This window comes from Podarcis bocagei, assembly GCF_964188305.1.
Source record: "Podarcis bocagei genome assembly, chromosome: 1".
NCBI lineage: Eukaryota > Metazoa > Chordata > Lepidosauria > Squamata > Lacertidae > Podarcis > Podarcis bocagei.
In genome coordinates this window covers 67,615,585-67,633,527 of record NC_138125.1, presented here as the reverse complement: position 1 = coordinate 67,633,527, position 17,943 = coordinate 67,615,585, and the positions used below count along the sequence as shown (strand labels likewise).

Genomic DNA, 17,943 nt, shown 5'->3' with positions numbered 1-17,943 from the left:
CAGGTGGCCAATATTGATCAAGTAATTCATACTGATGAGTAGGCTGAGTTTTCCAAAGTAACAAACCATGACTGAATTTCTGTAATATAAACAATGAAAGTGTGGGGTGGGTGGGTGCTACATTGAAAAAAAGCCACCAGAAACAAGACATTTCATGTCATTTGGAGTTTCTTGAGGCTATACCCCTTTTAAAAAATAAACGTGTGCAGCTGAGACAAAAAATGGCCACAACTATAATAGATATTAATGGCTTAGCAAACTCAGGTGCTGAGTTAAAATGGTTATGTAACTCAAAACGGGCTACTGATGAATAATGGGAACGTTTGCACAAATAGAAAAAAAAATCTTAAGCAGGTGAAACTAACGGTTGCAACACTCTCCCCCCCCCCCAAACCACCTCGTTGAGGAAGTGGTCATGCCTTCATTTCCTGCCAATTCTTGAACCACAGCATATGCAGCAGCAGTTTCTCTCCCATGTTTTGCAACTGCGCCCTACCCTTCCACCTTATAGGAATTCTGAGTTTCCAATGACAACTTACAATGTGGCATGCTAAATTATGTGTGAAAAGTACGGAAATCGGCTATATGTGCATGCATGCAAGTGTTACATATATGTGAAGACTGTGGCCACCATTTGGTCTCCAAAAGAGTCATATTTGAATCATTATACTAACGGAGTACTTTGCAAATTTACAAAGCCGCTTGCCTTAGTCACCCCCAATTCTTTCAGTTTAATGTTTTCAAGCTTAATAAACCACTAAACAGCATTTTGAAAAAGTGTCTTTACTTTAATGAGCTTAGTAACATCAAATCAACAATACAAAAAATGTGATTTCTTTTTCTTAGCTTTATACATTATTGTGGACCACCTGAAAACTGGACTAAAAAAGCACCTCTCATTAGTCCTGGCCTAAATGTTTGCAGTACATAAAAGGATAGATATTACTATGCGTTTTGTGAATGAAATGTGAACATTAACTTAAATAGCATAGATATATAGAAGGAAGTGCACTGTGTAATACTACAAAAATGTATGTTAGTGTAGGATGAAAAATGTTAAATTGCAATTAACAAATCTGAAGTTACTATACACTGATTTTCAATGTCCTAGTTTGGGCTTGTTTAAATTATTTAAACTATTTAAATTATTTTAAATAGTAGTAAAATTTTAAATATTTAAAATATATTTCCTCTATGAAGACCTGTTTATTGGAAGACAGTTTGAGTTTCCTTTTTAACATATATTACTTAAAGCAAAAGGAAAATGATACAATGTTCTGTTAAAGAAGGCTGTACAATCCAGTTGTATCACTTTTGATGCAAACAGAGGCTTAAAAGGAGAAGAAAAAAACCTAAATGATATACATCATTTAGAGATGTGGAAACAAATGTTTGTTGGATTACCAATATGCAGGTGCAAGTATTTAGTTTAGCACAGTGTTATTGATTTGTTTGCTTGCCCCCACTGATAAATTAAAAAAGAATGAGAACTTCATGTTTATACATTTGAGTGGGTACTGAATATTTGGAAACCACATGCACAACTGTAGCCAGCCAATTCCACATTCTTGCAGTATTATGAGAATGCAGAGACGCAAGTGACGAGTGTGTATCCTATTGATGTATCCTATTGAAATCAGCTACATCACAATCCTAAATACAAAGTGGAAGAAAGTCTGAACGGTTTCAACATACATTGTATTTAGGTGAGGTTTCAGGTGCTCAAATCCTATAACTCTACTTATTGTAAGCGCACTGGCAATTCTCCAAAGCATATCCAGCACTCTCTCAAAATTGCTACTTGCAGGGGGGGGGGGGTGTCCTTGGAAGGAAGAAAACACAAGGTGGTTGTCTAAGACGAGTAACGTTCAATTTTTATCCCAGAATATTTAGAAAATGTCTCTGAGCGAATAACCGTATTTCTCAAGTAACATTGCTGTTACTCTGCCCCTTTATAGCTACAGAACATATACCCTGAATGCAACAAATACACAATTATTGCTACAGCAAAGGCAAGTTTCTTAAATCTGTTGGTATAAGATGCCTAAAACCTTCACTTACATTTTATTTTATTTTCCCAATGGCATTTCATTCTCCTAAACTTGCTTAATTTTGGATACATAAAACACTGTCTGCCTAGCATGGTGATGTTCTCTGTTGTTTACAGGAACCATGGAATATGCTCAAAACTAATTAGAGGCTTCTCAATTAAGAGAGAAATGATGGTGTGCTATTGTGCCAAGGAATACACCCAGGCCGCTACAGCTGCAACCTTTTCCTGCGCCACAGAGTCACAGAAGACATTGGGTGTGTTCTAAGATGTTCACACTTCATGTGGGACAGTGATTAGGCCTAATAGGCCTCACCAATGCTCAACATGAAGTTGTGTGCCCTAGAACAGACACTCCTTGCAACGTACAGGCCTTTCTTGAAACACAGAGAGGGCAAACAAGTTGATGCAAAAGAGTTCTCTGAGGGCAGGAAGTTGAACACCCATCTAGCAATACAAAACTGTCTTTTCCGCTCTACTCCCATATTCCTGAGAAAGTTTCTTATTTATCATTCGCTTGATAAAGTTGTCACCAACTCGGCACGAAGCTCCCAATTACTCAGAAGTAAGCTGCAATGATTTAAACGAGACTTAGTCCTAGGTAAGTGGGCATATGCTTTCATCCTGGGTCTACAACATGGGGCAACCCCAGCTCTTTTGTTTAACTATTAAACCAATATATGTGTAAGCTTGTGTTGAGATGTATATTACTTTGCTGTAGAAGAACACATTTTGTTTTTGCACTTTGAATCTCCAGTGACTGGTTCTTAAGTATTTCAATTCTAAAATGAGAAGTACGGTAGTATCTTCCTCCAGCTGAGCAGGCTATTTACATGATGGCCCCAAGGAGATTGCATCTACATTATAAAAAGACTTTCAAACATCTTCCTAACACAACATACTCTCACAGAGCAATGCTACAAAAGAAAGTCTCAGAAGTTCTACAGGGCTTGGATAAGCAGGTAAAAGACTGCAGCCTTAATTATGAGTGAAGATGTACATTTGTTTGCAGGGAGTATGTATATATGCTGAGGTTTCCAAGATAATTCAGCAGTATTACGCTTCTTTGTTTGCAGGTAAGATTCATGCCTGAAATGTTTCTAGGAAGAGGGTCAAGATGCAGCCCTAACACTGGTATAGTTTGAGTCCAGACCATTAGTTCTTTTACAGAACTAGCAGAGATACAGCAAAATCACAGTCACAGTAATACAACTTGGCTTTTTTCAAGGCAAGTGCAGTATGAAGATATTTTAAGACAAATATCAACAAGAAATTTACCAAAATTTTCATTGCATCCCCCATCAGAAAAACGAAGTACCACCATATCCTACAATATAAAAAACCTTTTGAAACTGCAGAGGTAAACCAACATAATAGGTATCAAGATAAAAAATGTTGTCCTTTGATATTTTGAAATCCTAGTTTAATTCATGATCACAGCCTTTCATTATTCTTTTACAAATCTAAGGTGCAATGAACATATGTACAACTAAAGAAAATACACCATGCTACATACAAGAATATCCTGATTGGCTAGTGAATGAAGAATCCTGCTTTCTTGGCTGAAATTAAGGCACTAAGTGGCAGTGAAAGGACAAATGAATTATATATATATATATATATATATATTTATGTATATATATTATCTGACAAAAGTACAATACGTTTAGTCCTTTTACAAGCAGAGGACTTACACATTTTGAATCCAAGACTGAGGTAAGGCATTCTGTTGGCAGATGAAGAAATTTTCCTACTGATCAGAGTTTAACACATTTGTAGTCTAAGTGGGACTACTGGTCCTACTGGTTAAAAAAATAACCCAGCTGAGAAAGACAACTACAAAAGAATGTCTGAGGATTTGAAAAGGCACCAAGAAGCAAACAGTTCTGCCATTACCAATTTTTAAAAAATGTCAGCTGTGTTTAACACTGCATATATAGTCTATCCAATCATCAGTCTTCGGTATCCAGAAGAGAAATGTAGTAGCTATTCAATGAAAATTTCAATTATTCATGTTATTTTAGTAAGAAATTTATTTTCATTTATCAGAAAATAAAATGCAGTGTTTAAACACAACTTAACTTATAAAGCAAACTTATAAAGTCTAGTATGTCTTATTCCTGGTTAACACTGGAGGAAACCTGTATAAACAAAAGGATTATCTTAAGATATAGTTTACAATATGAAATTAATATATAAAAATGAACAGAATTTACTGAAAACCATGAAAAGTGTATTACAAAGATACACAAAACAATTGTAAGCCACAATATTTTCTCTGTGAAAAATACAACTATTTATGAGATAAAATGTACAACTGATTTCTTTCCAAAGGGAAAAAAGCACAGTATAAAGAAAAATACGTTTTTCTTCAAAATAAAAAATGGGGGAAATAGTTAAAGTCATTGTTTTTCATTACAATATAATTTGACACAAAATAGGCATCAAAGGATTGCACCAACTCCATGTTCAGCCTCCTGAACATAACAGCAGTAAAAGGAGTCCATAAAGCAGAAGGATAATTCTGAATTTGTGATGGCGATTATTCATGTACAGAATTTCATGTCATATTAGCTCTGTTTGCAAAATGTAGAAGACTCTACTTGATCAGACAAATGTAAATATTTGTTTACCACCTAGACTCTTCCTAGTGTACAGAGCCAGAAAAAGCCATGGTATTTTCACCGTAGCCCAAAAATATATATTTAGTGCATGCTTTGATCATTTCAAAAATAAACCTGTCATTTCAATACAAGAGTTTACAAAATAGAAAAAAAATCATTCTTCAGATTAAAAATGCAGTGAGGTTCATTTGTAGTTCCATTTTCATGGCAGCATAATTTTTCCATGGAACCAAGAACACCACAGATTCCTCAGACTCAGAATAGTCTGGCATGACCAGATTAACCAGAGCTTCTCTGACCTTTCTGTTTCTCATGATGAGTGCTATAGAGGAAACAAATGTAACATTTGGGACAGTGTCCGTTATGAACATTTCTGCTGTACATGATTCAAAAGTTCACCAAACTTCTCAAAGAGGTCTTCTACCCATTTCATATTTTTCATGCATTGCTGTACAATCTCCTCCTGGCCTAGATCTGCACTCTTCTTTTGAACGGAAGAAATCTATTGAGGAGCAATGGAAGCAGATTAGTTTGCAGGTATCTATTCATTCTCAATACTCTCAGAAGTCAGAGGTCTTACGTTTTAGTGGATTTATTCAGCCACCCACAAACCACCTGTGACCAAGGGGCAACCTCATAAACAAAATACAATGCACTGATACTAATGAACTTCCTTGTGTGGCCAAATACGTTCCTTGGCTAAAGCTCTGTTTCTGTACTCATGAACAACCTACAATATTATTTAACGACTTTATACTCCCTGCAGGTATGCAGCTTGCGAGTACTTCTGGACCCAGGGCTGTCGCTTGAGGCTCAGGTGGCCTCGGTGGTGCAGAGTGCCTTCCATTGGCTTTGGCCAGGTTGCTTACCAGGGCAAGATGGTTTGACCATATAATACCAATCCTAGCCTGACTGCATTGGCTGCCAATGATTTTCTGGGCCCAATTCAACCTGCTGGTTTTGACCTATAAAGCCTTAAACAGCTCAAGACTACACTACCTCTCTCTCTATATGAAGCAACTGGGACCCTGTAATCATCAACGGAGGCCCTTCTTCACGTGCCCCATCCACAAGAGGGCAGGAACACGAGATTAGGCAATTTCTGTGGTGGCTCCCCACTTGTGGAACACGCTCCACAGGGAGGCTTGCCTGGCACTTCATTATATATCTTTAGGCACCAAGCAAAAACATTCCTCTTCTTTCGGGCTTTTGGCTAATTATACAATCTATGGCCTTTTAAACTGTGTGTGTGTGTGTGTGTGTGTGTGTGTGTGTGTGTGTGTGGCAGCAGGGAGTACTAATTTTGTTTGTTACTATGGTATGCATTTTTATATTGCAACCCTGTATAAAAGTAACTAAATACCATAAATAAAACTGGCAAGTTTTTCTTTTGTCTGAGCTACCTGCATTCATTTCAATCCACAGAAATTGTTCAATGACTTAAGAAGCTTTCAGAATAACCTTAACGTTTCCCGTTCACAAAAGCTCTTGAAAACCCCATATTACTGTAACCAACAAATCTTAGTATTTTAACTAGTATAACTTCCACAGCATTTTTATTTATTTTATTTCAGAATTTATGAACTATTCCTAGATTTATAGATAAATGTGACTGAATCAGATAGAAAAAACTAAAAAATTGCTATCATCAACTTGATAAAAACTGACCTCAACTTTACACCTCAGAAACATGTGGTATTTGTAATGATGGAGTGAGTGATATAAAGAGCACAATGATATCTTTTCTGGATCTACAGCAAACTCCTGCAGAGAAAAATAGTTTTTATTAGCCATGAAGTTAACTATGAACTGATGAGTTTATTGGTACCAATAATTATTCCAACCACTCAGAGATAATATGCACTTGTGAATACATTCATCCACACAAGGCCTGGGTCTAGATCAGGGGTCTGCAACCTTTAAGACAAAAAGAGCCACTTGGACCTGTTTCCGAAGAAAAATAAACTGGGAGCCACAAAACCATTGCGACATTTAAAACAAATATATCTCCGGAGCCGCGATCTGACAGCGGGTGGGAAGGTGACGTCGGGACGGTGCGTGACTAACATGCAACGTCACAGCCAGTACAGCGCCCGCCACAGTGGGGAGTGTCGGGGTGCACAATGCGCCTCCTCCTCTCGCTAGTATCCGCCCCGGAGCCACGGCAAAGGTGTAAAAGAGCCACATGCGGCTCCGGAGCCGCGGGTTGCTGACCCCTGGTCTAGATTAATCCTTCAGTTTGAAAATGGAACTGAGATCCAGCAGAGACTCTTGCAAAGGGGGTTGAGGGAGGCACTGCTCGTTTTATTTCACCTTCCCACTGCAGTCCCTGTGCATCCTCCCACATTGTTCCAGTGGCGGTTCCACCTCCATAGCAGCTTTTCACGGGACACAGGGGAACTGGCAAAAATAACCCAGTACCTGTGAATGGAGTTCACCCTTCCCAGTTTATAATGGGAGCCCCGGTTTAGTGCCAGCTAACACTACCCTGCGATTCTGCCCAGTAAAGCTTAACAGGACTCGGGATGTCGATTTCATGCCCTTTAAGTTTTACCCTGTCTGATGATGATGCCTGGGTCCTCCTCCCTCTGATGTGCTTCTCAGATATCACAATGGATGAATAGGTGAATGCTGGTTTCTTGTTCACTCTTGGATTCTATTTTCTCTTAAGCATTCACCCCCATGCACTGAATTCCCTCTGTCCAAACATCACTGTGCAGCTGCCTTCAGTTTGCTGCTGCTGCAACTCCCCCATCTCCCCAACATTTTTCTCTCTCCCACTTCAGATAGGCAAATTGCAGACTACTTATTTCTGTTTGCTATATTGATAAAAAAAACCTTTCAGGAAATGTCTTCCATCATTTCCACCTGGGTACCTTATGATGGCATTCAACGAAAACAGTTCAGTGGGGAAAATATTTGCCAGATAGTTAAATGTCTAGGGCTCACAGAGGTACAGATTTAGAACAGAGATTCGGAGAACCACTGCAGTTGCTTACATACAGTATTAACATGTTTTGATACAGGTTGAAGTCAAATGTGAAAGCTACTATGTAGGGGGTTAAAAAGGCAACAAGGAAGCCATAAATAAAATTGTCAATATTATCAGCCATAATGGCAGACCTGGAACCATCAGAGATGCTTACAGTAAATCTGACTGCACATCAGCTTAGAAGACCCATTTGAGTTCAGTGGGGCTTACCTACTCTCAGGGTAGGTGCATGTACAACCAAATAAAAAAGGGGGCGGGTAGTTCAGTACTTTCGTGTGACGGCTCATTCGCAAGGAAAATGAATACCTCCTGTTGTGAAATCTTTCCTTCAGAGAGCCCCTTTTCTATTCTCTACTTCAACATATTTACTTTTTTAAGAATACAATTTCTTACTGGGCTTCAAAGGAAATGAAACAAGTAAAATATTTTTTTTAACTGCTGTTAAACAATTTATGAACAACTGAAAAGCATAAAGTTTAGTACCGCATTTAGATAATGAATGTAAAGATGATTCTAGTAAGGATATTAATATTACATTAAAAATATAACAGCAAACCACCCCCAAACACTTTAAAAAACACATACCTGTGCTAATTTTGAGGCTGCTTTAGAATTCCTCAGTGTTTTCTTGTTATAAGCTTTGCCATTCATTTTGATTCTAGGAATTACACTCACTCCAGTTTTTGTTTTAGAATCTCGATTGATTACGGTCAGTTCAGGGAAGCTTTCCAAAGCAGCCTTAGAAGAGAGCAAAAAGGCAGAAATATACAGTCTGTGCACGATTCCACTACGTCAAATTAATAAGCAACAAATTTTATTAGAATTCTTTGATAAAATAAGTCTTTAAAAGAATGCAGGAGCAATTACTGTTATTCGAGTTCTTAAAAATATATTCAGTTAATCCTGTTCAGGTGATTTACCTAATTAAGGTAAGATATAGTTTCATATTATGCTAACTGGTGTTTGCAGGAAGTCTCCCTTTCATCTGAAAATGCAATTTTTATCTGAAGGGATAAAAATATATACAAGAAATCCAATAGGAATTTGCACTGATGTTTTATTTGCTTTGTATGATTAGACATCACTTCCCAAAAGATCTCAAGCAATGTAAGAGCAGTAAATAATTAATAAAACCATTTTAACTATCAATACCTTGAGTGAACGCTCCAAGCTCAATTTGGACAGCAGCCTTTTTCTATTGTCGTTTAGCATGCCATCAATTTTTCTCATATGAGGCAAAAGCAGCTCATCTGAAAAAGCAGAACACAATATATGATACTTCAAAGCAAAGCAAGCACTGGCCAGAAGCAGAAAGGTAAGAAAAAGGGTCACGAACAAGCTCAGTAAAATATACCCAGACGACTCAAACAAGTTAATCTGTATTTGTAATCTATATTTCAACCTATTTTGTATTTTATATATTGGAGTTTACTGTATACAGCTTAGATAATCAGTTTGAATCAGTATCTAAACAAGCAAGATCTCTTGCTTGCCTAGAGGGGAGGATTGAGGGCTGTGTGTATAGAAACCTGATTTTTGCATGACTGGAATTAGCCTACAATACAAAGAGTCAAATCTGCCCACCCATCTTTGCCACTGGCCCCTCCCACCATTGGCATGTGGCCCCTCCCCCTAGAAGACTGCCCCTACCAATGATCTACAGACTACCGTTTGGGACCCCTGAACTCTAAATGCTTGTGATCTCAAGCTGATGTCTTATCCGTTCCTTGAACAAAGATATCATACGGGAAACAGAAATAAGCTACACAAAGTGAAAGGTTGAACACACTGTACCATTGCTCCTCTCCAACGCCAGCATAGTATCTGGATCCAAGGCAATACTAACAAGCAGTTCCATGTAGCTCCTAAATGTTTCTTTCATAGCTCTGGTGTTCAAAAAACGAGCAATGATAGGAGCTGGAGGTGCAGTGTCTGAAATACAGTATCAGAAATACAAATATATTGTTCCAATTGCATTTTGTTTACAGGCCTAGAAATTCATTACGATTCTGGTGACCTCTAGTGACCATTCAAAGAAATACATTATGCATTATTTTAGTAAGGACTGAGCTGTTAAGATCCTTAACAGTTGAAAAAAAGATTCAAATAATTTAAACAAGAACAACAAAATATGGATTCTTACTGGATTAGTTATAAGCTGAAAAATAGTGCTTAGGAGGAGTTTTTATGATTATACTGCATTCAAATTCAAGCTTAAACTTTTTCTTCATTTTGGAAAATTAGCATCCTTTGCTTTGAAAACCTAAATGAAACATCTGAAAATAACATGGCTGCTGGGACTTCCGAGTTGGCGCGATCTGGAAATGGCGGGTTCCCTCCGAGCTGCGGAGGGAATCGGCTCAACTGAGGACGGGTCTTGCTGCGCCGGCGACGCGGGGACCCTTAGAAACCGCAGGCGCTGAAGCCTGCGGACTAGACTCGGTGGGTGCCTTAAGCGCCCCCCCGACCCACGAAGAGCCTTTTTAAAGGCTGCGGAGGGGGTACGGAGGGTGGTGTGGCGCTGAGAGTCGATCGCTACCTCGGTTGAGCGGAGCCGCGAGCCATGACTGGAGAGCGCTGACTTCCTTCCTTGAAATTCGGACTGAAAAGAATAACCCGTGAGTAAGATGAAATTGGACTTTAAGAATATTTTCCTGTGAATTTGAGACGACCGGGGGGTGTGCTAAAAGGAAGTCCGCACCCCCCCCCTCTTGCAGACGATCTAAAGCAACAATAGAAGAACTAAGCTGGAGAGCCTACCCTTTGTGGGGTGAGTTAAAAAGACTTTAACTTCCAAGATTTGGCAAAAAGAAATTTTGAGCTGGAGTGAAAGAGTGGAATTTTAGAAGCCTTTTTTCTGTTGTATGCAACCCCCCCTCCCGGGCCCGGGAGCGTCCTGTATTGGAGCTTGTGGAAGAGGAATGCGGAGTTTGACAGCTGTCAAAGCTGTCAAACGGACAGTTTAAAGTTGAAAATTTTTTATCTAAGATCCCTCTGGATTAAAACCAGTTAAAATCGAACTAAAATTGTTGGAAACAAAGTAATAACAACAAGTCAGAGGATTATTGAGAAAGATTATTAAGTAACCAGATTCCCTCTAGGGGGAACTCTGTGACATTACAATGGCTGTGGATGGAAACTTACTAGTGGAAATCGAAAGAATGTTTCATTTGGTGGGAATCTTACAAGAGCAGAGTCTGGCTATGAATAAACAACTCATGACCTTTACTTCTGGAACAAGCAGCTCTGCTGAATGTATTGAGGACCTGAATGAGAAAGAATCTGCAGCTGAATCGGAAATGATAACTCAAGAAGTGGAGGAGACTAAACAAGGAGAACTGAAAGTAAAGATGGAAAGTACCAACCAGACGCTTACACCAGTGGAATATAAGCAAGGAGACTTTTGGATTACGTTCACTACAAATCTGCGAAAGATGCAAAAGACGAAGGAGGAGGCCCCGGGAGTATATGGAATACAAGAACTCAAAATAAAGAATAAATATGTTTGGGGCCTCCACACTGACTCTGAAGATGCATGGCTTGAGGAACTTTTGCAGCAGTTGTTTTCAAATGTCCTTGTGGGAAGAGAACCTGGTTTGATGGGGACAGAACTCCTTCGAGATTCGACGACCAATATAAAGGACTACCAACAAGACCGGCGGAGAGGGACTGAAAGAGACTTGAAAGCCTCGGACGTGAGGAATCCAGGCTAAGAACTGTTATTTTGGACATGTACTGGGGAAGGGACGAAAACCGGGGATGGGAGGGAGGGAAGAATAGAACGTTAAAAACACTCAGGACTTTTGGGTTTAGTTAATTTGACTTGTACTTAAGACAAAATGGGAAATCGACGGAAGGGAATTTGAGTCCAACTTAGAAAAACTTTTTTTCTTTAATAAAAGAGGTAATATTAAGATGGTTAAGAGGAGAAATACCAATTTGCTGACATAATTATGGGAATGGGGATGCATGAAGGGGGGTGGGGGGAAGTTAAGGAACAAGGTTAAGAAAGTAGGATTTTCTGAAATTATACATGTTTTTGTTTTTTGTCTTTTCTGTGTCTGTTATGTATTCATAAAAGGTGAAAAAACCAATAAAAATTACTTTAAAAAAAAAAAAAGAAAATAACATGGCTGCTACAGAAGAATTAACCAATGCCCAAAGACACTGCAAGCGCCACTTAAAATTAAATGTTAAAGAAGTCATTCCTAATAAGGACAGTGGAGTGGAGACTTGGGAGAAACCTTTCTACCTGACAGAAATTGCCAAAGGTCAAACCAATCCACAGAGTGTTACTGACCCTAAAGCCAACACAGCCTGCCTCATCTCTTAGATGCCTATGTGTTGCATGCTGTCTGCAAAGATATGCAAATGTGTTGGCGTTCCATGTGATTGGGCTTCCCAACCATGCGGGGTGCTTATACATGTATGCATGTAAGCATCCCTTCACAGACACTGAGCTCAACAAGCAAACATTTGGTAACATTGAGCTGGGTCCAAGAGGTGCAGCCCCTGTTCCCTCCTCCACATGCAAAGTAAATGTGTGCTGGCAATGTCTGCATAAGACTCTACTCATCCCACGTTATGAAGCAATATAAAAAAAGTTGCCCTCTTCAAAAATGGTGGCTTTGAAATGTTCACAATTACCATGCAACAAAACAGCAAATGACATTTTGTGACGCAATGAATTTTTGTTCTACTAAAAGGGGGGAGGAAAAGCAGCACCAAAAGCAAGAGAAGTCATGAAAGAGGCTGAGCCTCAAGGTGGTGCCAGTAATAAATCTTTACAAAATATAGTTTTTGCAAAATAAAGTCCAATGTGTTTCGGTTAAAAGCAACCTTCTTCAGGGCACTTATTAAGAATAAGGTTTTCCTATCAAGTTAGCACCTCTCCACCAAGTTTTGCTGAGATATTTGCAAAGCTTATTAATATTTTTTTTGGAAGATATTACATAATCAGAACACCTAGTGACATTGTGGCCCTTACCTTCCTCGTCACTCTGGAGTTGAGGGGCAGGGGGCAATTCTTCTTTCCATGTTTTCCGTTTCTTTGGTGGTGGTTCTGCCTTTATCTTTGGCTGCTTAGCTTTGGGTTTCACTACAGAAACTTTTGCTGTTGCAGGTGTAGTTTTTGATGCTGGAGGCTCAGGAGATTTGTTGATGCTAGTGCTTGGCTTACAATGGACAGGCCTACCAATTGAAAGCGAGAGGAAATGAAAGGAACTACTGCGAGTACGAGCTTCACCTTTATAAACTGAATTAACCTCATTCAGGTTATTCATTAATTTATTATTCTCTCTGCATTAATGCCTTTATGGACTTTTACTCCATTTTCACCTGCAGACAAGCACAATTGTTTAAATGATCTAACTACTGGGAAAGATCCACTGCAGCGTGAGCAGACCTCTTCCGCTCATGCAACAGGGCTTCTCCTTCTCGTCCTCCCCCGGACTCTGCACCCACCCAAAAAACAAATCTGCTCCTGAAAGGCGGAGCAGCTGATTTTGAGAGCACAGTGAGAGGAACTGGATGAGGAAGAAGTCCTGTTGCAAAGCAGGTTTCCATTGTGCAGGTGAGTGGTCATGATTAGATATAGCACACCAGTTCTGAATGTGTTGTTAGCTGGTAATCTGATGTGTTCAAATTCACTCATGCATATGCCAGGTTGCTCCCACCCAACCATTAGATGTTGAAAGACTAACTAGTAGAATTTTGTGAATGGGAGAAAGGAGGAATGTCGCTTCTCATTTAACAGCAACCAAGCTCCACAGAAGGAACTAAGAGGAAACACAAAGAATGACACTAAGCTGAAAAATATTGGCTGGGGGAAAATGTATCTATGAACAACATCACACAACTATGGTTTAGAGCACTGCACAGAGAGTCTTAGGGTCATGTGCTCATCATAATTCATTTTGTAATTCAATTCAGTCATAAGACAGCTTACAACATGAAAAGAATCACATAATTAAACAAAGCACATCTAAAAGCAGCCAACCATAACAAACCATAAGATCCAAAAATAAAGATCCAGAAATTAGTAGCAATAACAGCAACAAAAGACCCCCAAAGCGATACTCCAACCCCAGAGTCTGTTCAGCAGCCTCAGCTTTCATAGCTAGAGTCTGTCAGGGCCCCTCCTTCCCAAACCAGGCGGAAAAAGGCTAGCAAAGCAGGGAGCAGGTCTTCCAGGACTCAGAGCCAAGATGCTCCCGTTCTGTTCTCCATTGTACACAAGGAGAGTGAAAGTTCCATATTCTCTTTTACCTAAACCTCAGTTCCCAAAGTTTGTACATAATGGGAAACAATGGTTTAGTCAAAAGTGAGCGAAGATACTTTCCCTCCTCCTCTTATACATGGAAGAGAACCATGCACGCCCAAAGTGTGTAATTACGCAAACCAGTCCACATTTTCAGTCTATTCTATTTGTTGCAACTACAAATAAATATTATGGATGTCTGCTGTAAAAAAATACAAAATATTTTTATTAAAATCTACAAATGTTAAAGATTTTCTATTTGACATTTTATTTTATCAAATTAAAATACCTTGCAGACGGCACTGGCTTATTTCTGGGTCTCTTGGAACACACTCTGACATACTCTTTCTTGTTTGTATTTTCTATAAACTTCACATATACTCTTTTGTACTTTGATTTTGCATCTCCAAAATACCCAAGATACTGCAACGAGAAAAAACGCAGACATAGTACATGCAGATTATTGCACTCAATTTTGTACAGGATAATTTATATTTAAGTTTAAATAATGGGTTGCGTCTAGATATAAGTGTGAGCACAAGGCATCTATCCCTCCTGAGGGTCCTCCAGGAAAGGGCTGGGATGTAACATGGGGGAGCTGAAGTAGGTGGGAACTAAGCCCAAGAGAGGCAGTGTAATAATGCACAGCCAAAAAAAAAAAGGGAAAAAAAGCTAACACTACTTTAGGCAGTATCAACAGAAATATAGTGTCCTGATCAAGGGCTCTATTCTGTCTTGGTCAGACCTCACCTGGAGTACTGCGTCCCAATTTTGGGTACCACAATTTAAGCAGGATATTGACCAGTGGGAACATATGCAGAGGAGGGCAACCAAGATGATCAAGGGTCTGGAAGCCATGCCTATTTTATTTATTTATATTAAATTTGTATACCACCCTTCTTCTGTAGATATCAGGGTGGTTCAGAATATAAAAAAATACAATATGAGGAATGGTTGAGGAAAATGGGTATGTTTAGCTGGTAAAGAAGAGAGTGAGAGAAGATATCATAGCCATCTTCAAATATCTAAAGGGCTGTCACATGGAAGAGGGAAGAAGCTTGTTTCCTCCTGCTCCAGAGGCTAGGACCCAAACCAATGGATTCAGGAGATTCTGACTAAACATCAGAAATTTTTTTGATGGTAAAAGCTGTTGGTCAGTGGAACAGGTTCATACAAGAGGTGATAGACTCTTCTCCTTTGGAGGTTTTTAAGCAGAGACTGGATAGCCATCTGTCATGCATGATCTGGTTGAGATTCCTACATTGCAGGGAGTTGGACTAGATGTTCCTCGGGATCCCCTCCAATGCTATGGGTAGAGTTTTCACTTGTGAAAAGTCTTGATGCAACCAAATAAATAAGAGTTAAGCTTATCACACACTCCAAGTTAAAAGAATCAGCATATAAAATTTATATCATGTCTTCATCGCTAAGTAAGAAGAATGTCTAATAGGTTACTCTTTTATAAGCACATCCTTTAGCCTGAAGGTTTCAGTAGAATTCAACACTCCAGTTTAGTTTAAAGGCACAAAATATGTAATGTGCCTGGCCTGTGTTTCTGAAGCTTAAGGCATTAGGTGCTCATTTACAGCTGGGAGAATTAAAAATGATCCTTCGGTGGGGGAATAAAAGACCCAGTGGCCTTTCAAGTGGTTTCTGATTATTACAGTTAGTAACCACACATTACCTGATTTGCACATCACAGCAGGTTATGGCTGCCATGAACAAGGAGTGGAGCAAGCAATGAATGCCTGGGAAGGGGAGAAGGAGGAGGTGGCAGCAGGAACACTCCTTTCTGCCACCCGTGGTCTATGAAAGAACTTCTATTATCATAGTGACTACAATGCCACAGGGTTCTTTGTTGCTGAGTACCAAGATTAATGTGGAATGCTTGTACGTACACTGTTAGTAGCTGTGAACTCTCTCTGTCCATCTCGCACTTCAGGAACAAACTTCTGCAACAAAGCTTTTTGAACCTTCCAGATGGCTGGAGGCTCCATTCCTGTTTTTAAAGCAACCTGCAAGGGGAAAAAGCAAATAAAAGCAACTATTTCAATTAGTTTTATGCAGCTGAAGTGATTAGTTCCAACTGCACCCTACCTGAGTGCATGAGTTTGTATATTTTACACAGTATTTTATGTTTTCCATAGCAGCTCTCAACACATACTGTAATGATTGCAATTGCCACTTGAAGGTCAAACTGAAGGGTGTGGGCCTTCCCAAGCATATAAATTAAGACCTTTGGCCCTCAAAATATTGCTAGACTACAACTCCCATCATCCCTATTGACTATGCTGGCGGGGCCAATGGGAATGGGAGACCAACAGCATGTAATAGGCCACAGCAGGTTTGCCACCCCTGGTATACATGAACATAATACTTCTCATGGGAAAACCCAGCACTACATCCACTGCACCACACTACCATAAGCCCCTCTTCCATTATTTTGAAGTCGTGACAACTAAACAGCAAATGGAAATATCTCATATTTGTGATATTTCCAGTGAACTACCCTGAGACCTACGGGTATAGGGCGGTATATAAATTCAATAAAATAAAATAAAATAAAAAAACACACACAATTTAATGTTTTAATAATGCCATTTGAAAATGCTCTAAAATTATATAGAACTATCAAAACCCAACCAAACAGTATTTACTGCAGATCTGAATACAGCAGAACGTCAGGTTACATTACCCTTGGGTAGCGTAAACTTCAGGTTGCGAAAGCAGCAAACCCAGTTGTGTTTTGCCACTCGCGCATGCGCAGAAGCGGTTTCTCTGATTGCGAAAACTTCAGGATACGGCTGGACCTCTGAAATGTATCCCGTTCGCAAACGGAGGTATCACTATACAAGTAAATGACAATGAGAATTGTCATATCTGCCCCAGAGATGATATTGACAAGTTGTTTTGAGGGTGGGCTGCTGTTTTCTTCCTTGTTTGTAAGAGAGTGATGGGCACAACTATAGCCTGTCAGCTCAGGCATCACGCAAAACTAATCGCCACAAACCCACTGAAACTATAGTTTCCACTTCTGGTTTAATGGCCAATTTCAAACCATGGTCTATCAACTTAGATATCAAGCAAAACCAGTTAAATTTCCTAAACAATGTTTTAGTAGGATCTCAATTTGTGTCTCCATGTAACATATGCATTTATAAACGCTAGTCCCTTGTTAGCAGAAAAGATTTGTACATATTTACAGTAAAGTACCAAAAATGTCAAAACTACAAGATACCAAGAAAAGGTATCTTACACATGGCAGGAAATACTCTTTGATCAGTGCGTTCTCTTAAACTGCTCAAAGCAAAATTATTGATTACCTTTAGTAATTCTATATCTTCAATCTTCACTACAAATTCATCACGTTCTCTGTACACGCCCTCGCCTCCACTTTCTCCATCGTCATCCTCAATATATCCTTCTATTGCAGCAGTTGCCTGTGTTTTTGCTAAGTGTTCTGTAAGAACTCTGCCCATCTCATGTTGCACTAAACACATTTTCACCTGAGAATCTGTCACAGAACTAGTTGTTTCAGAAGATTCCTTCCTTACGACAGTATTGGTGGTGGCATTAGATAAAGTCTTGATGATTTCTGAAGTAAAAAACCAAGCATTTTTTCATATTTCAATTAACAACTCTTTTCAGCTTATCGTAAGCCACTTAAAAATTGTTACGGAGTAGAAAAAAATGCTAGTTCCACTGATGACATTAGGAGGATCCCCTATCTGAAATCCTAGGCTACTGTATGTCTAACATATTTACTTTTCATTAAAAATTAGTGCAGCATACCAGAAAAAGACTGAAGCTTCAACACCATGCCCCAAAAGAAATCAAGACACCCTCAAATTTGAAAGGTTTGCTGCTTTGAACTACATATGGAAGAAATTGGATCCTCAAGGTGCTAAAAGGGAATGCAAACAGACAAGACCACACCCATCTTTTAATATGTATGATAAATGTGTTGCGGTAAATCTAAGGTGGACTGGGATTTTTCAAAGTTGAATCTGTCTCTTAA

At 39.2% G+C, this 17,943-nt stretch overlaps 1 protein-coding gene across 1 annotated transcript in view; it reads right to left on the bottom strand.

The window, feature by feature from the left end:
- Positions 1-767: 767 nt before the first annotated feature.
- The window catches only part of QSER1 (glutamine and serine rich 1), a 40,954-nt gene continuing 23,778 nt past the window's right edge, over positions 768-17,943 (bottom strand). Inside the window, exons 5-13 of the mRNA XM_081163611.1 lie at positions 17,249-17,520; positions 15,824-15,940; positions 14,215-14,348; positions 12,654-12,856; positions 9,461-9,598; positions 8,819-8,916; positions 8,252-8,404; positions 6,343-6,438; positions 768-5,176 (exon numbers count right to left, since the gene is read on the bottom strand). Coding sequence (XP_081019737.1) covers positions 5,036-5,176; positions 6,343-6,438; positions 8,252-8,404; positions 8,819-8,916; positions 9,461-9,598; positions 12,654-12,856; positions 14,215-14,348; positions 15,824-15,940; positions 17,249-17,520 — 1,352 coding nt within the window. The 3' untranslated portion in view covers positions 768-5,035. The remainder of the gene's footprint in view (positions 5,177-6,342; positions 6,439-8,251; positions 8,405-8,818; positions 8,917-9,460; positions 9,599-12,653; positions 12,857-14,214; positions 14,349-15,823; positions 15,941-17,248; positions 17,521-17,943) is intronic.